Here is a 20,346-nt window from a genome sequence, read left to right as displayed (position 1 = left end):
AAACATGTGCCCGTAAGACTTTCCAGCATACGTGGATGTTTTTCACATGCAACATTGTGTTTTCTTTGAGAATTGGGTTGCAACTAACCACACGACCAGATTTGCTTCCTTCCCTGTCTCACCCCCATCCCCCCCAATTCCTTTCACAGCACACCTTATTTCTTTCATATAAAAGTCTATTCTCTATATGTGTGTGTGTGTGTGTGTGTGTGTGTGTGTGTGTGTGTGTGAGCGCGCATGTCAATCTACCAGTGTGCAGTCTTAAACATATTCCTGGGTTGTAGCCAAGCCCATGTACGAAGATCCTGTGTGATTCCTGAGCCTGACTCGTGGTTCGCCCTACAATTTGCGGTATGGTACTGAATACACTCGGTCCTCTTGGTTTTCTCTGGCAATTGCACCAAATGATGTGATTTAGTCAATGACTGGTGTTACACATGATCAAGTGATGAGGGGATTTTGGGCAATTACTGCAGTTTTGGCCTATAGCCAACATCCAATCAGATGCAAAAACACATACTTACTGGTGATAACTGTGTTTTGCGAGAAAAAAACAAAACAATTGGTGCTAAATCAGGGTTTGTATGTTGGCTTGATATAAAACGTATCACTTAGCTGTTATATTTAGCGACCTCCACCTGTGAATTACTTTACAACAAACCACATATCTCTGCTTATCTCTTTCCTTCTGCCACATAACAGAATATAAAGACATCTCTCCAGTGCAATTATAACCGTGTATATGATAAGTGATTTCTGAAGAATTGATTATGTCCCAGTAGAATCTAATAGCTACAAGCCTGTATAGCTCTATCTTCCACTAACGTGGGCGTGATTTATCAGATGAAGTGAAATTAGTTTGCACTATAGAGATGCACATTTCTCTCATTTTTTTCACTCATTTTTTTTTTCATTGTTTATTTTTTACATCAACAGTCATATGCCATAAGTTATATAGAGCAGCATGCTTACTATATTATGTATTATCATGAGTGATTATTTATTTATTTATTTAATTTTTTTTTTGAATATCTGTAGTGGAGATATAAAAATCCCATTAATGTTCTTAAGGAGGAAGAACTGCTCAAGTTATTGCTTGGCCTAGATTCTCTCTCGCTCTCGCTCTCGCTCTCTCGCTTTCTGTCAGAACAATATAGGCCAACACAAAGAAAGCAGTAGTTCATTTGAATCTAGTTTCGTGAAAAGACGCTCTTGCATGTGTACTGTTTTTTTTTGTTTGTTTTTTTTTAAATAAAAAAGTTTCACTTGACCACAATAGACATCTTGATGCTCAGACAGTAGAGACACGGTCTCATTCAGATGAACCCAGACTTCCATTACTAACATGATTTGATGACTGCTCTCTATGAGTCACGCACTTCCGTCGGTGAAAACATTCCACAAACTCGAAAGCCACGGCTGTGTACTTTCACTAATAGCATCGGCCTCTCGGGCTCATATTTGCCTTCTCCGTCCTAAATCACACGTATTTTACGAGCATCGCCAAAATGGACCACAGCACTGTTGTGTAAATCCACCAACCTTACTCTAGAGCGAGTATCAACTTCGGAGATGTCGTTCTTACACAAGAAAAATACACTGGAAAATGCGGTGAGATCACTAAGCTACTGTAGATCAGAATCCGCACCACCTCCTTTGAGAAACTGTAAATAAAAAAAAAAAGCCAGGGGTGCTTTAGCTGATTCTGGTCCCATGAGTTTCAGCTAGGGCTCCAGGGATCATGATGTAATACTGAAGAGCAGCAGTTTCAGGACTACTTCTTCTTTTTTATTTATTTATTTATTTATTTATTTTTAACCACATCCACTGACTGAACTCTCAGGCAAGATGCTGTAATTTGGTCCAGAGATGCTGGAAGGAACTTTTCCTCCCTCCTAAGTAGTTTGATCAATACAACATCAGACACGTATATTTCAGGTTAGTATGTTTGTTTTGTTTTGTTTTTATAGCACAGGCATTTTTAATTACAGGATCCTTTATATACTGCTAAAATATAGATCATATACCTATGCGATAGGCATTATGTATCGCTACAGTAATTAGCCTTTCTTTTTTAACGAACACCTGTTTACTTAAATTAAAGTGCTCATTTTGAGTGATAAGATAAATCTGCAATGTCGACCACCTATAGCTCACAGGTTCATATTACGACCCTGTCCATATGGCAGCATCATTTTTGTGGCTAAGAAAGTAACAATAACCACCCAGACTATGTTTACAATTTACAATTCCAGTTTAATTGCTCATAAACCAGGCAGTAAAGCCGGTCTGTTTGGTGAACTTCACCTCTGTGCCTACTCACTCAACTAAACAAAATGCATTTTAGTAAAAAAAAATATTCACAATATGGTTGCTAACAAGATGGCTGTTTTATATGCGTCTGTAGTGGCATTCAGTTCAGTTCAACCGCCCACTGAATTCAATGCTTATATCTGTAGAAAGGCACGATATGCTTAAAAAAACAAACAAACACAAAGCTTTTAATGTTTAATTTGTTGATTCTTTTGATGCTTGTGAATCAGTTGAACAGATTCGTGATCCACTCATTTCAGGATCTATGTAAAGTTCTTTGTAGTACTGTAAAGTTCTTTGTAGTACTGTAAAGTTATATGCTGTAAAGTTTTATAGTACTGTAAAGTTCTTTGTAGTACTGTAACGTTATATACTGTAAAGTTTTTTTGTAGTACTGTAAAGTTATATACTGCGACGTTTTATAGTACTGTAAAGTTCTTTGTAGTACTGTAAAGTTATATACTGTAAAGTTCTTTATAGTACTGTAAAGTTCTTTGTAGTGCTGTAAAGTTATATACTGTAAAGTTTTATAGTACTGTAAAGTTCTTTGTAGTACTGTAACGTTATATACTGTAAAGTTCTTTGTAGTACTGTAAAGTTCTTTGTAGTGCTGTAAAGTTATATACTGTAAAGTTTTATAGTACTGTAAAGTTCTTTGTAGTACTGTAACGTTATATACTGTAAAGTTCTTTGTAGTACTGTAAAGTACTGTACAGTAACATTGAATTGAATATCCGGGTTGTTCGATTTTTTTTAATTTTTTTTTTTTAATCTACCTGCCTGTAATTCGTTTTGCTCTTAATCTAGCACCTCTCTTAGACAAATACAAAAACCTTGTTTTTTATTTTTTCCGTACTTAATTTAGGATACAGTAACACTCGTATGATGATGTTAGATGGATCTTGTCTGCAGTTATGGCACACTTTATACAAGGACTCATACAGTGGATCCATTTATAGCTGCTCACCTGCATACTCACCTGGGATCAGTTGCATTGTCTCGATAATTATTTCTGAGGATCTTTGAGAGGCAAAGATGGACTCTATATCAGCGCTGTCACTTTAAGAAATGTCATAAGTCTGATGCCACTTGTTTTCCCAGAGCAACCCAAGATCCATGATGTACAGCAGAGCTGGAGAACAGACCGACTGTGTCAACATTCACACTGCTCAAATGCCAAAATCTTTTGTTAAGTTGTTCATATTATCTTTTGAATGTGGGCTACAGTATATCGGATACTAGACTGGACCCTGACCTAAAGCTGTGGCTTCTGTTTAATTTTACTATTCAAATAAGAGTTAACGAACGGATATGCAGTTAACCGTTTGGACAGGGAGAAAGGTCTTTAAGGTGGTGTAAACACGCCTTTGCTGGGTGACTTTAATTCCAATGCAGCAACAACACTCGCTTATGAGTCGAACACCGTTTATGAGAAATGTTCTAGAAAAACTGTGAACTGCTGTGGAATCAAAGAAGCAGCATGAAATCAGCACAAGTAGAGTTCATAGCTGCGAATGAACTGCAAACACAGTGAGTAGAAATAGTTTGAGCGGAGCTAATATGACAGAATCTCAAGCCAACCTGCGGCGTTTAACCTCAAGTTTGTGCGCCTCTTTCTTCCTCCTCATCGAGCGATAACTACGACCTTGCTCTTGACTGAATTCTGCACTGATGGAAAGAAAAAGAAAACAACAACACTCATCGTTCTCACGATGAGTGTTACCTTACCTCTCAGTGAACTCCAAATACCGCTAGCTAAGCGTAGCGGATGCTTTTTTTTTTTTTTAACTATCCACACTTTTTTTTTTAAAATCATTTTGTCCATTCGTCCATCCATTTTCCATACCGCTTATCCTACACAGAGTCCCAGGGAACTCGTGGGCAGAATTCGCGGGACACCCTGGAACGGCGTGCTTGGGCACAATCATACACAGTCACACAATACAAACTATTTGCTAATGCCAGTCAGCCTACAACGCATGTCTTTGGACTGGGAGGAAACCGAAGTACATGGAGGAAACCCTAAAGCATGGGGAGAATATGCAAACTCATGTGTGCACACAACCACCAACCCCGGAGGTGCGAGGCAAACCCACTAAGTCCACCTCAGTGTCAGTTAACTTCATAGCTAGCTACTCATCATCACTGTGACTAATCAACATCATTTAATGTTACTTTACATTGAGGCAGTTAAGGCTCTGGGTTACCGACCAGAAGGTTGTGGGTTCAAGCCCCAGCGCTACCAAGCTGCCACTGTTGTGCCCTTGAGCAAGACCCTTAACCCTCTCTGCTCCAGGGGGCGCTGTATCATGGCTGACCTTGCGCTCTGACCCCAACTTCCTAACATCCTGGGGTATGTGAAGAAAACAATTTCACTGTGCATATGTATATGTGCTCAATAAAGACTCATCATCATTACTCCGATAGCTTCTTCCACACCCCCCAAAAAAAAGTATGTCCTTTATTCAGCTTGAAATCCTTTCTTGCTGAGTCTCCAACAATTCCGGACACATCTTCGAAGGTTTCTCTCCACAGTATTGACAAAGATGAGGTGAAAATCTTTCCATTGCATGCGAAGGTTACTAAATAATGCTCATATTTCTGTAGTAAACAGCTTCAGCTTGTTGTAAAACGGTCCCTACCGGTACCTCGAATAGCTGTACGCTTTCCTACCCTGAACAGCTTTCAATTCTCATCTAAACCACTCTACACACTTAGTCAGCTAGAAGTGAACTCCTAACTGCTAGCTTAAAACAACTTTTGTTGTTAGCACGTCGAGTCGGTTTGACGTAAAACCCCCATGGATTCTGATCTGACTGTTCATATCCGATCTGCCTTACATTTCAGTATCAAATCTGAAAGTGACTCAGAATGGAATTGCAAATTCTCAGTGTGATTCAGTGTAATGTTGGGGAAATGTCAAATATGACGAAAAACAATTGTCTTTTTAAGGAATTATTTGCGGTGGAAATGGTACTGATGTATATTTCTGCGCATAGTGTTTGACAAATGCTGCTTACTTAAGCAGCCATTTGCATGGGACTGTGTGTGTGTGTGTGCTTTATTATCAAGTTCGAGGAAGGGTTGGGCTTTCCTTTTGTCCTCAACTCCCAGGTCATCGTTTCATGTTTGACTTGCTGTTTGTTTCCCGTTCCCATTGGCGTATTGTATTATCACGCATCACTCTTTGGTGTTCCTCTTGTGTGACATGAAAGCCGCCGCAGGCCGACTCGCCCCGCGTCAGTGCTTTAGTTTCACACCGAGCGCCGAGATCCAGTGTTGTATACACCGTTTGCACGCTGTAGCTTTCGGGGTGAGACGCTTTCGGTGCCGTTCTTTTATGCTGAGAGATGTAACGATCGGTTGGAAGTCATTCTGAGTAAACACGTACAGTGTAATTACTGACCGGGTGGGATGGGCCGTGTTTGAATGCTCGACTTTCCCGTCTGTCAGCGCTGATTGATGGGCGTTTTCTCAGCCTCGGAGCGCCCCGAGGAAAGAAAGAGCCCTTATTTTAAAGAGGCAGACAAAAACAACGTCCGGCGGGAAAACGGAAGCACTGTATTGCGGCATCTTTAAACTTGGCAGAAGAAAAGCATGCTGTAAGTGATGTTCAACTTTGACACGGCAGATTGCGTATCGAGAGGAAATGTGTGCTTGCAGTTAATTCGAGTAGATTGAGGTATTATAGTGAAAACAATAGGCGAGGCTTTAAAGAGCTTTTATGGAGACGGTGGATGTAATCAAATGGATAAACACATCAGAGCTGTGCCTTTAATGAAAATGTATACTGCATAGGTCTCTGATATGAAGATGTTTAGACTAGTCAGTAGTGAGGTGCGTGAATTTCTCAGTAAAGCTGAACTTTTCGTCATAGCTAAGCTGCATTTTGTGTTTGATTAAACTCCCCTGGCCTGTGTGCGACGGTGCTGTGTTTTTGTCGGATCCCTAAAGGGCAGCATTACAAATCTGTGCTGTTCTTAAGCAGGCTAATAAAGGCCTGCTGGAGATTAATTACAGGTGCTTTATTTTCTCTCCTGACACTCTTTTCAGAGCAGCATCTTCTAAACCCAGAAACTCGAATGTTTTTTTGCTGCAAATGTGTGTCGATTTTTTCCCAGACCATTTTCACCAATGTGTTGGTGTATAACATTAATTCTGTATGTGCAAATGACCCCCCCCCCCCATCTCTCGCTCTCTCTTTGTTTCTCCTATCGCTTTCTCTCTACATCTGTCTTTCACTTTCTTTTTGTCTCTTTGTCTCTGTCTCTATATCTGTGTCTCTTTGTCTTCTCTTTATTGTTCAATGTCTCGCTCTCTCTTTCTTCATCTTTCTCTCTATAGCTCACTTGCTCTGTTCCTGTCTCTCTCATTGTCTTTCTGTTTCTATCTGTCTCCATCTCTGTCTCTGGGTTCTCTCTCTCTCTCTCTCTCTCTCTCGCTCTCTCTCTCTTTCTCTCACTCCCTCTCTCTGTCTGTGTATGTGTGTGTGTGTGTCTCTCTCTCTCCCTTTTCTGTCGGTGTTTCTCTCTGTTTCTCCTATCTCTTTCTCTCTATATCTCTGTCTCTCACTTTTTTTTGTCTCTTTCTCTCTGTCTTTTCTCTGTTTTTCTTTCTCTCTCTCTTTCTTCATCTTTCTCTCTATGGCTCTCTTGCTTGCTTCCTGTCTCTCTCATTGTCTTTCTGCCTTTATCTGTCTCTCTCTCTCTCTCTCTCTCTCTCTCTCTCTTTCTCTCTTTTCTCTCAGTTGCTCTCTGTTTCTCCTATCTCTTTCTCTCTCTATCTTTGTCTCTCACTTTTTGTCTCTTTCTCTCTCTATCTCCATATCTGCGTCTATCTGTCTTTTCTCTACTTCTCTCTCTCTCTCTCTCTCTCTCTCTCTCTCTCTCTCTCTTTTTTATTCTTCATCTTTCTCTCTATGTCGTTCTTGCTCTCGTCCTGTCTCTCTCATTGTCTTTCTCTCTCTATCTGAATCCCTCTCTGTCTCTGGTCTCTCTCTCTCTCTCTCTCTCTTTTCTCTCTCCCTTTTCTCTCTCTCTTTCTATCTTGTCTCTTTGTCTCTTCTCTCTCTCTCTCTCTCTCTCTCTCTCTCTCTCTCTCTCTCTCAATTCAATTTTCAATTCAAAGTACTTTATTGGCATGATTGATTACATACAATATTGCCAAAGCATCAATATAGCTAAGAATGGAGAATTAAAAACAGTAGTAATAATAAAATAAAATTTAAAAAATGATTATAGGAATCATAGTTGTAAAGATTTCGCTGATACCGGCCTCAGAATTAAATTCCTGGACCCGCGCTGCTGTTACCTGCTCAGTACCGAGCTCGGGAAGACAGTGAAAACGTTCAGAAAGACAGAGTTCATAGAAAGCTTCTTAGTTTATTGCTGATAGAGACAGAGTATATATACAGGAAAAGAGGAAGAGTTAGATCATTGCTTGTGTCAGAACAGGGACAGGGACTTCTGAGAGAGAGAGAGAGAGAGAGAGAGAGAGAGAGAGAGAGAGAGAGAGAACATGTCTAAGTGATGTGGAACTTATTAATAATAAAATAGAATAAAAAATAGTAATTATTACAAAAATAAGTCAATCAAAAAATATAAATGAAAAAGCATGGTTCCAGTGTATAGGACAAAAGTATAAAGGTTACAATAATTATATACATTAATGCCATAAAATAAAATACAATACGGTAAATTGGAAATAAGTAAATAAACAGTATGTTGAGTCTCTCTCTCTCTCTCTCTCTCTCTCTCTCTCTCACTCTCTCTCTCTAAGGAATTTATGTCTCACAACCATCTGCTTTAAAACTCTAGTTGAACGACAGTCACCCCTGTCCGGTCCGTCAGCTATTATAACAGCGTTCTTATACCATCGATGTGTCTTCATACAAATGCACAGAATATATCCAAAATTTCAACTTGAGATCATTTCCAGGTGCAAAGATAGTATTGGTATTACAGTATTAGAAAATGTATGTGGATTTTATTTGCATCTGGCAATTTGGATTTTATTTAGTCGGTACTTTTTCATCACATCTGAGGCACAATTCGTAATATTTTGAGCGCTATCGTGATTTAGGCTTCCTCGGTTAATTAAACATGACAAATTGTGTGTAATATTGGTTAGCTGAAGTTAGCCAGCTGGCTAGGCAGCAGCATGGCTACAAGCAGTGACGTTATTAGTTTATCAGAATGATCCCAGCAGTGACGGAGTGGCATCACTGTGTTTCGAACTATTTTATCGACTGATTAGGAGAGAAATGCTTCATCCGTTGTTCTACGTTCTCAACGTGCACTATGTACGTTTTTAATCCACACGTTTTGTACATCATGTAAACGGTTGGAGCTTAGTTTCCGTGAGGATAATCGCAGTTAATAAGTATTTCTTTTTTTTTTTTAGAATTCTGTGAGATGAATATAAATGAATGTGGTCCTTTCCCAGGTCAGGTGATCCAGGTTCAGGCCAGTTGGCTCCTTATTCCCAGCTCTAACTCGCCAGGTTTAGCTATGTCATCATGTCAGACGGAGCACCATCTGCCTGTTCTAACTTTTTTTTTTTTCCTTCCCCCTAGCACTTTTATATAACTACATTTTAACATAGCTCACTCGACACTGCAGTTAGATATCATTTCCAGCCGACCCTTGTGCATTAAATTATAAAGCGCCAGCTCGAAATGGAGCTGTGCATTGAACTGTGTAATACGGGATTCCACATTTAAAATAAATAAATAAATACATACATACATACATAAATTCACTCAGTGTGACTAAGCAGTCATTTTGCAGATTTAAGCAGGTTTAGATTTAAAGATGAACACTGAGGGATTGTTTTAAACATTAAATGTAACAGTAGCACGTTCGCCTCACACCTCTAGGGTCGGGGGTTCGATTCCCACCGTGGCCCTGTGTGTGCGGAGTTTGCATGTTCTCCCCGTGCTGCGGGGGTTTCCTCCGGGTACTCCGGTTTCCTCCCCCGGTCCAAAGACATGCATGGTAGGCTGATTGGCATGTCTAAAGTGTCCGTAGTGTATGAATGGGTGTGTGAGTGTGTGTGTGATTGTGCCCTGCGATGGACTGGCACCCTGTCCAGGGTGTACCCCGCCTTCTGCCCCATGCTCCCTGGGATAGGCTCCAGGTTTCCCCGTGACCCTGAAAAGGATAAGCGGTATAGAAGATGGATGGATGGATGGATGGATGTAACAGTAACACGTTACAATAACAGTTCATGAATAATGATGCGCTAATACCTGAATTAATACTTACTTAAATATGAACTAATGATGAATTAAGGCATGTACTAATGAACCTTAATTATGACGTGAGTCTCATGTGTGAATAACGACCACCTTAAGTACACGTTAGTACATGTTTGTTAGTGAACGTATTAATGAACACGTAGATGTGAACTAAAACAAACCCGCACTGTAAGAAAGAATACGAATGAAATTTAACGTGCATCATTTCAAATTGTTTATATGATTTATCATATGCAGCTGCGTACACAAACGCTATTGGATGGCGCTGCATTACTTTCATCATTTACATCGCTCCTCCTTATCGAACGTAGAAAGACGCAGGAACAATTAAACGCCGATTACGCCATCCTGTGATGTCTGTGTACGCAACTGCATATGATAAATTATATAAACGATTTGGAATGATGCACATTTAATTTGTATTCTTTCTTATAGAGCGTGGTTGATTTATTTCACCCCTACGCGTTAATTAATACATTACGTCGTAACAAATATGTACGACTCAAGGTGGTCGTTATTTACGCATGACTTCATAAGACTCACGTCGTAGTTAAAGTTCGCTCTTCATTAGTTCGTGATTAGTACCTGCCTTAACTCATCATTGGGTCATATTTCAGTAAGTATTAGTTCAGGTATTAGTGCATGATTATGCATGTACTGTTATTGTAAAGTGTTACCATGGGAACCATAAATGAATAAACACACTGTAAAACCGGATCAGTTCATTTAACGCAAAAAATTTGAGGAAAGTTGATACATCGGTTTCTTTAAAGCCAAATACAACAAAAAAAATATTTTAAATGAGATATTTAAGTGTATTTGGCTTAAAGAAATTGATTTATCAACTTAAAAATTTTGAGTTAATTAGTTTCCTCAAATTTTTTTGAGTTAAATGAACAAATCCGGTTTTACAGTGCAGTATGTTGTTCTTTTTTCTTTTTTTTTTTTTCTTTAAAAAAAAATAAAATAATAATCATTCGTAAATTGCTGTAGATTAAGAGGAATGAAGCACGTCGGTATTTCGAGGCGGTAACAGTACATCAGGCCCGCCTCCACATTATTATCATCGATGATTATTTAGCCATTTTTGTGCAGTCCTAGCTGTATGTAAACACAGTTACTGTAAATATGAACGCCACCTTTTTCACTCTCGCTTTACATCGGCGGTTTGCAAGCTCCTCTTTCTCACAAACACACTCACAAGTGGGTGTGGTAAAAGCCATCCCGTTGTCTGTCAGGGTTGTCTAGAATGCATTTCTCAGCCGAAACATTAACAGGTAGACACGTGCACACACCCGTTACAGAAGTTAACAGTGCTGACGCTGCAGTATTTAGCCGTGTGTTTAACATGTGTACTCAGTATATTTGTGTTTACGCTTTATCTCTCTTATTGACTGATTGCGTTTTTATAATCCGGTAATCCTCATTGGAAATCTACAAGCAAACCACGTTAACTCATGAATAGCATGATATCCAAGTCATGTAAATAATATTCCGATGCAAGCAGAAATCAATGAATTTGGGCGGATGGAGTGAGAGAGAAAAGAGCAGCCTGAACATGGCGCATTCACACACTGTATACTTTCTTATGCAGCTCCATGGTTAGTTTGGCATGCATTTACTTTCAAATCTCTCTCTACACACTCTCGTACACTCGCTCTCTCTCACTCTCTCACTCCTTTCTTTAGACTCAAAGCATTTTATGTATTTCCAGAGCGTGCAAGCGTTTCCATATTTATTTGATCACCACCTCACGTGCCTGATACGCTACCCGCCAGCTCCTCATTTGCACATGTATGCTGGAATTATGAAAAATAATTACTTAGCCTCAACACCAAATCCTAATCCACAGTGGGAGCCAAATTCCACCTGCATCCTGAATTCATTAAGACACGTGAGTAATCTGTCTTCAGGGAAAGCAGAGCCGTACTCGTATAAATAAATAAATAAATAAATAAATAAATAAACACACAAGCTAGAAATGAAGTGAAGCACAGCTTCCTCGTTTGCCACATTACAGTTGTGTTCAGGTGTTTTGTTCATCGATGTGATAAATACACACAGCAGAATAAGCTAATTTGGTTAGGAGTGCTTTTAGAGGCTGGTATTGTGGTCATGATGACACAAATGGGATAAAATAATCGCTTGGTTTCATTAATAGGACCAAATATGTAAATAAGTAGACGCGTCACCATTGACCAAGTCTTATCTGAGGTGGTCAAAAAGCTCACAGTTCAAGCTGAAATAAATTCGCTGGACCTAACTGGATGGTTTTTCTCCCCAATTTGGTCTCGCCATTTCGTGCCCACTAGCTAACGATATCACACAACAGCTATCCAACAGAGAGGGTGGGGCAAACTCGTGCTTCCTCTGAGACAACCTCTGTATTTTTCAACCTGCTGCTCATTCTGCATCACAGGGCAGCGTAACACACTCGGAGGAAAATGCTATCCACCCTCTTCCGCATACGTGAGCTCATAGATGCTAGCACGATAGGCTAGCATCACTGTGATTGACAGGGGAGAGAGAGTATGCTGTCTCTCCTGCCCTGAAAACACAGACAGCGTTGTTCCCTTAGCTTGTGCCTACCAATAGCCGCCCGTGTCGTTGTCGGGAGATCGTGAGCTCGAACGCTTCTCTATCGCGTCACTCTGGAGCCGACATGCGAGTTGTGGAGGTTTGGATTAAACCCAATTCAAACTTAATAAGAAATATAGTAAACTTTGAAAATGGTGGGTTTCAGGTTCTATTAGAAAAGGAAATAATAATGGACCCTCTGGTTAAGCTTCACAGACCCGTTGGGTTCCCAGACCTCATTTTGTGTTTGAGAGATCATTTGCATATCGTACGCGTCAGCCCAATATTATCATAACGATTACCAAATGATAGATTGTACAGCCGTATTAGACGTGCGGTCTGTTCCTTTTCAATTTTAATAGCTACTTGTGTTTTTTATTTATTTATTTATTTTTTTTATGCTTTAGAGTAGGAAATACAAATCAGACTTTTTTTGGTAAATTGAAAGAAAACAAAAACAGCATCTGCTCCCAAAGTCCTTGAAGATCAATAACATCGCATTTCAGAATTTCAAAGCGGTTCTTCCGTTTCATTGTGCGCGCACGGCTTTTCTTCGCGCCGTGTGTTTGTGTGTGTTCTGCCAGCTGCACACACCAGCACACGCGTCCCCAGGGCCTTTAGCTCTACAGGTGAGCCGTTTATGCAGCTCCTGATTGCCATATGAAGCCCAGCTGGCTGTCAGAAGAGCTGGAGACTCCTGGGAGTTCATCCCTAATTACGCCATCGCTAATTATGCCACGCTGCGTATGCTAACTTGCTGTTGTTGGTAAACTGGCTTTGCTTTCTATTGTGAAATGGCCTGACCTTTGGCCATCAGCAGACAGAATCCATGAATCCGTGCTAGTCTGATTGACTATCCTGTAGCTCAGCTATCATTATATCTCGATCTGCAGCCCAATTTCTGCTTGACATTTAGGTGGCAGATGGAGAAAAATATCTCAGTGACTTATGAGAGGACAAAGTGTGACTTTTTAACTGGAGACTAAACAAAGGATTTTCCAAATCGTCATTTTGGCGGGTTTTTTTGTTGTTGTTGTTGTTGTTGGTTTTGTTTTTTTTCCCCGTTCGCCTCATTAACGCGTCTCTTCATCGCTACTTCTTGCCGTCAGTTGAAAGGTCATGGTCTGCTGAAATAAATCCAAATAAAATTGGAAGGAATATTAACTCATCTATGAGGCCAATAAATGAAAACATCCACAGGCTACATTCACACATCCAGGAATTTTATTTTAGAGTACCATTGGATCCATCCATTTTGCAGCATCTCTTGTTCTCGTCTCTGTTTTTTCTGTGTGTGTGTGTGTGTGTGTGTGTGTGTGTGCATTAAGCCTTGATCTGATCAGGCTTTAAATGCGGTTGAATTTGTCTTGGTGCATCAGCTCTGATCTTGCATGGTGATTTATCATGAATCGGCTCAGCACAGTTCCTTTATTTAGGCTTTGTCCTGGTTTGTGGTGTGATTTTCCATTCATTCACTTCTCTTTTGTCTACAGTAACAGAGATAATATGCAGAATAACACTGGATCACTTACGCTTATGAACCGAGTTATAAACTCTCTCGCTCTCGCTCTCTCTCTCTCGAATTAATAAGACAAAAATTATATCGTGTCTTCAATCTGAAGACTTTAACTTGGAGGAGAACGTGCTGACGGTTACAAAAGGAAAATGGTAGTTTTGTAATGTTGCCTCTCACGAAACTGGAGATAAATTGATCGTTGCCATATGGCAACGCCATGCAGTAAAGGGTTTAATAAACATCTCTTTACAGAAGTCTTATCAGGAATGAGATGCTTTGCTTTTTTTTAAAATAACAACACGTTTTAATTTGTTTATTATTAGGGTCAGATTGTGCGGCGTGTCTGCCGTATAAATGAGCTGTTACTATAGAGACAATAATGTATTATAAGGAATGCATAAATATAAGCGTGTGATTTGCTTTGCAGCCAGAATTACAATTAGAGCTGCTGTTCTAGGAAATGAATCAACACTTCCGGATCAATCCCGATAGAGAATGTGGTTATAAGACATTATAGAATAATGCCCTGATGTCAGTATTACATACATGTCATCAGTACTTTTATGACACTTTTCCTTTAATAATGTATCCTTTTAGAACTTCATTTAAAATTGAAATAAAAAGCGCGGTACCAATTACTAGGGTACGATCACGCCGGCATTTCCACTGATTGACAGGGTAGAGGCGGGATGACAGATTATTCATAATAGTGGAGCTAAAAATACAAATATCATACCTACGTCTTCTTTTTTTTTTTCTTTTTCCAATTCAAGCACATAGGAAAGGAATTGAGGGTTACGGTGGCTTTCTGGTAGCTCTTGGATTGGATCTCCAACCTCAATCCGGACAGCATTATCTGTCACTATTTAAAAAAAAAAAAAAAAAAAAAAACTGCAAAAGACCCACCTCTTCTGTGAGCACTTAACTAATCCCTAAAATGCCAACCCCCACATTATTTCAAATAAATAAATAAAAAAACTTTCTCTGGCTCTTACAGCTCTACTCTGCGCACTTTGCTTCTCTAGAACTCAGCTGAAAATCTCGTATGGTCACAATACTCGTATTGTTCTCCGCTTGATTGCATTTCCTCATTTGTAAGTCGCTTTGGATAAAAGCGTCTAGTAAATGAATAAACGTAAATGTAAATCTCGCACCCTTCTGGCCCTTTAACAATAGACAGAAATCTGGATGTAAGTTTAGATCCCTGTCGAGCAAGCCAGTGACAACCGTGGTGAGGAAAAACAGGATAGTGGGATTATAAATCATTCCTGACAAACAGTACTAAGTGATCAGTTTGAGCAGCTTGTGAAAAAGAGTCCTGGAATGAACACAGGACAGTCTTTATGATTAAAGCAGCAAGTCTTTGTTACGAAGCTACGGTATCCAGGCGAGCTTATGCACTGAAGGAAGTGCAGGTCTTCAGGTGATCCATGTGGAATCATTCACAAAAGCAGAAAGTGAGTCAGAAAGTGCTGCAAGCGTCAGGCTGAATCAGGCAGCGGTATATCCTCTATCACTATCCTATTATACTATTTGCTTACATTGAAACTACTCAGCTGATTTTTCCCAAGCAGCAGAATTCTCAGAAAAACATCTTAACTGTTGCCATATTTTCATCCTGTCTTTGATAAAAATAATAATAATAATAAAAAAAAATTATCGCATGCATGCAGGCAAACCATATCAGTATATATGCACTTATCCTCTCTGCATGTCCAAGCGTATCCTGCTGGAGCCCAACACACTCGCCTTCCTGCCTGTGGAGGGTGAAGAGCAGTGTGCCGGCTCTTAACTGCTCATCCGTGCAGTGATATCACGCTCCCTGCAGATCAGCTGGGCGGCTGAGGCCATGCTGCACTGGGAAGATGGGGCCTGGCTTATGCTAATGCTAGCATGAGGGAGGAGAGGGGATTGTGGGGCTTTGACACTGGACTGTCTCTAATAAGCTGGGTTTGTCAGAGCCACTGACTTGTAGGCGGATGATCTGGAGCTGCTTAAGTGTTTAATGACCTCCATTTGAAAAGCCTTTTTGAAGAAAGGGACTGTGTGCGCACACACACACACTCTTACACTCTGTATATGTCCTCATATTTAATATTGAATTGGTTTTAGAGTAAATGACTAGACACTACGTGTTCCCTCAGTTAAAGTTTTAAACATGTTATCAAACTATTGATGGATTTTACATTGTGCCTGCTATCTAATATCCCCACCAGGCATCCCTGGTGCATGTACTGACCTGCTTACACCGCTCAGTGCGGGCATTTACAAAGTTATTTAATGTGGCATCTACTTAACTTAGATATGGATCCCAATTAAAGGAGCAGTTTGCAATTTTCCTTACAAAAAAGCTGCTTGTAAGGAAATTTTCCACAGCGATAATAATAATGACATAACACCAATAATAAACATTACAAGTCTTATCTCATCTTTCCCTTTGACACCCTTTTGTTGATCTTAGTTATGCCTCGTAAGTTAACGTTTCAGAAGTAGCAGAGCTGAAGAGCTCCTTTCAGGATGTCATTTCTGGGCCAGAAAAATGAAAACAGAAGCCTGGAAGGAGGAAACTAGAAATATACAGGTACATTGCAGAGAGAGAGAGAGAGAGAGAGAGAGATATAGATAGAGAGAGAGAGATAGCGAAAGAGAGATAGCGAAAGAGAGATAGAGAGAGAGAGAGAAAGAGAGAGAGATAGCGAGAGAGAGAGCTAGATAGATAGATAGATAGATAGATAGAGTTAGAGAGATAGAGAGAGAGATAGAGATAGATAGATAGAGAGATAGAGATATATAGATAGATAGAGAGAGAGCGAGATAGCGAAAGAGAGATAGAGAGAGAGAGAGAAAGAGATAGAGAGATAGCGAGAGAGAGAGCTAGATAGATAGAGATAGAGATAGAGAGATAGATAGATAGATAGATAGATAGATAGATAGATAGAGAGAGAGATAGAGATAGATAGATAGATAGATAGAGAGAGAGATAGAGATAGATAGATAGATAGATAGATAGATAGATAGAGAGAGATAGAGATAGATAGATAGATAGATAGAGAGCTAGATAGATAGAGAGATAGAGATAGATAGATAGAGATAGAAAGATAGATAGATAGATAGATAGATAGAGAGCTAGATAGAGAGATAGAGATAGATAGATAGATAGAGATAGAGTTAGAGAGAGAGAGAGAGAGAGAGATAGATAGATAGATAGATAGATAGATAGAGTTAGAGAGATAGAGATAGATAGAGATAGATAGATAGAGAGAGAGAGATAGATAGATAGATAGATAGATAGATAGATATACAGAGATATAGATAGAGAGAGAGAGATGTATACATGATATAGGAATAGATTCTGGGCTGGGATTGGGGGGGATTAGCAGTAGCTGTCATTGGAGAAGGCTGCCACAAAGTGATATCTAATGAATCTAATCCCAGTGACTTTCACCAGCTAGCATGCGGAATGCTAACAGCCCGGCTTGTCAATAACAATGACTCGCATCAACAGCCATTTCAAATCCTTCATCCCTCAGCCAGGCCTCATGCAAGCACACACACACACACACACACCGCTGCCAAGTTGATATTACAGCGCTGATAACACACCCTGTCTGCTTGACCTTCCCTGTCTGGAGCTTGAGTGTGACTTGGCTGTGTTTGCCTGGACTTAAGATTTGAAAAAGGTCAACAAATGTCTTTTAGAGAGATTTTTAGCTCTGCACAGGCCTCTCAAGATGTCACATTAGCGGCTTTAAGTGCCTAAGAAGGAAGCACCGGTAGCACTGTGGAACACATACTATGTAAAAAGCAAACTATTTCGCAGGTGTGCAGTTCAATATTCAGTTATTTTACCCAGGCACTCCTTAAATGCACTCTTTAGATTACTCAGATCTTTTCATTTAGCCCAGACAAACTTGTTCAAAATAAATTCAATTCCATTAAAATTGGAAAAGACCTGCATTACACTACCACCTGACGTTTGTGACGCATCACTACGCATTATTTATGTCACGGCTAGTTTATGCTTTCCTCATTGTGTAGTGTCACAAGAATGTGGACAGGTCGCACTGTCCTGTCGCCGTGATCAAATATCATTTCATACTCGCTTCATTGCTTTTCGAGTCATTCGACTGTATTCTCCTATTGTCACTGTATTCACGGACGGGGAAAAAGTAACTGTTTTATAGAAAATGGCTGCGTCTGGGTCTGAAGTGCTGCTCGAGGAATTGAAAATCAATGTGTATGTTGGTGGTTTTATGGCGCAAACAAAGCAAGAGACTTATAAACGCGACGTTAACAAAGCGAGGCAACATAAGGGAGAGTATAGCTTTTTTTTTTTATATAATGCCAGTGAGGCACATAGATGTCATCCGATTGTCTTTGTACCCGCTCATGGATGAGTCATATAGGTGAGTGTATTTTTGTATTTCTAGTCTTTCTATTGTACCACCAGCCTGTTTTCAAAATTCCCCGTTTCTACTCCACACCTCTGCAAAGTGACAAAATTTTTTTTTTCCATCTCCTGTCTCTTCTTGCATTATGTTGATCGATCATTCTCAGAGTTCCTTTGATAGAACATTGCTCTTTCTAGAATTTTCCATTCCTCCAGCAACACATGCATTCCCCCTGGCGTGACAGTGCATTTAATTTTAATAAAGGGGGAAAAAAAAAAAAAACTCCCAGGCATAGAACAGTGTTTGTGAAACAGGAGACATGAGCACAGTCCAGGCTTCACTTAAAGATATGACATAAGACAGGGTAAAAAGTCCCTCCAGGATTTTTTGCGATCGCAGAAATGAACGCGAATTCAAGTAAAATCTCCAATATTCGGAGGAGCTTGCAGTTTTTTCAGAATTAACGCAGATTTTCCACAGATTTGGGCCGAGACGCGTCATTTGACGTCGTTGCAACGCGCGTTCAGCTCTTCGTCACACATGAGTACACATGAGCTAAAAGGTCCAACAAACATCACTGCGAAAAACAATATCGCGCAGTTGCAATTCCGCCGAGTCAAGTAGTTTTCCGCAAAAAAACAAAAAAAAAAAAACAAAAAAAAACACAAAGTTGCATCACAAATTTTGATAAAAACCTGAAGCAAAATCGAGCATTTCTGGACACAACGATCACAAATAAATCCTGTACGGACTGGTTAACAGTGAACACGCCGCATATACTCGTTTATACTGATTACGTACATGCATTATTGCAGTTTTCTTTGCAGCTACAGGCATCACTATGTATTATCATTTTAAATAAAGTTCCCACCGAAAAGGAAGTGTGTTACATCTTCAAATACTAGAGGCAGAGCGTATTAAAAATGCACCAGGGTGCATGAGCTCGCGTGTTCTACGTGTCCCACCGAACGATTGTGGATTGAACTGCTGGGGTAGAAATCGATCTACTGTGTGCGATGCATCTAAAAACTCTTCCGATATAATTCAGGTGTTAAATCGCCTTTGACAGAATGATGAACTCCAGATGTGGAAATGCAGCACCCTGTGTAGTGCCCTGCGAACATCTTATCAAAGATAAACAATGATTATGTCTTTTAGTAAAGGGTTAAGAATGAATACAATTTCCTCATCATTAGGACACGCAACCATGTATGAGCTTATTACTGTGCATGAATATTTGTTTTGCATGTCATGTGACTGAGTTATAAATGTACACACTGCATTGTGGTCTAATTTGTTGTTGTTTTTTTTTTAAACGATCGGCTTTTTTTTTGTTGTTTTTTTTTTTTTAAAAAAAGGGAATTTGCATAATGCATGCGACTTGGTCTGTTGCCTGTAGTGCTATTCAGGAACTTGTGTTGGGTGCAGCCTGTATACAAGTGATAATAACTGCAAACATCACACTCTGTGAGGAAGCGTCGCTCGTACTCAGGGCACGAATGTTGAGCAAGCAGCCTCACAGTGCTGACAAAACCACCGCTATAAAACTCCATCTATTTTTTACCACCTCGCTGGTACAGAGTAGTTAAAGTATAATGTGTAGAGCTGGCCTCATGCAGACATGGACGATATACTGTGTGATGGCATAACCGCATGACTGACCGGCTCTGTAGGTCCTCGTATATAGCACACAGCAGTGACTTTACGTCAGAGTGTGTGTTTACTCCAAGGCCCGACTGCATTGCGTTGGTTTTGATGAATCACACCCAGAGCTTATCAGAGTTACTGTAATAGAGGATTGTTTTAACCATGAGTCAATCCAAAGTACACTAGTCACAGGAGTAAACATGGCCATATATATATATATATATATATATATATATATATATATATAATGAGTCTTCATTAATCACATATACATATGCACAGTGAAATTATTTTCTTCGCATACCCCAGCATGTCAGGAAGTTGGGATCAGCCATGATACAGCGCCCCCTGGAGCAGAGAGGGTTAAGGGCCTTGCTCAAGGGCCAACAGTGGCAGCTTGGCAGTGCTGGGGCTTGAACCCCCGACCTTCCAATCAGTAACCCAGAGCCTTAACCGTCAAGCCACAACTGCCCCTATCTATATATATAAATGTATATGGGATGTAGGGTTGGATATATTTATTAGGCAGCACGTGAACAGTCAGTTCTCAAAGTTTATATGTTGGAAGCAGGACAAATGGGCAAGTGTAAGGATCTTGAGAAGGGCCAAATTGTCACGGCTAGATGACTGGGTCAGAGCAGCTC

General features: G+C 40.0%; 1 protein-coding gene across 8 annotated transcripts in view; it reads left to right on the top strand.

Moving 5' to 3' along the window:
• inpp4b (inositol polyphosphate-4-phosphatase type II B) overlaps positions 1 to 20,346 on the top strand; it is a 179,175-nt gene that overhangs the window by 58,649 nt on the left and 100,180 nt on the right. Inside the window, exon 1 of one of the 8 annotated variants that reach the window (XM_053622039.1) lies at positions 5,249 to 5,915. The exons of the other annotated variants lie outside the window; for them this stretch is intronic. Coding sequence (XP_053478014.1) covers positions 5,911 to 5,915 — 5 coding nt within the window. The 5' untranslated portion in view covers positions 5,249 to 5,910. Of the gene's footprint in view, positions 1 to 5,248; positions 5,916 to 20,346 lie in introns of those variants that run through there. 8 annotated transcript variants of the gene reach the window in all.

This window comes from Ictalurus furcatus, chromosome 3 (assembly GCF_023375685.1).
Source record: "Ictalurus furcatus strain D&B chromosome 3, Billie_1.0, whole genome shotgun sequence".
Taxonomy (NCBI): Eukaryota; Metazoa; Chordata; class Actinopteri; order Siluriformes; family Ictaluridae; genus Ictalurus; species Ictalurus furcatus.
Note: the sequence above shows the minus strand (reverse complement) of the source record. Positions and strands in the feature narration are given on the sequence as shown.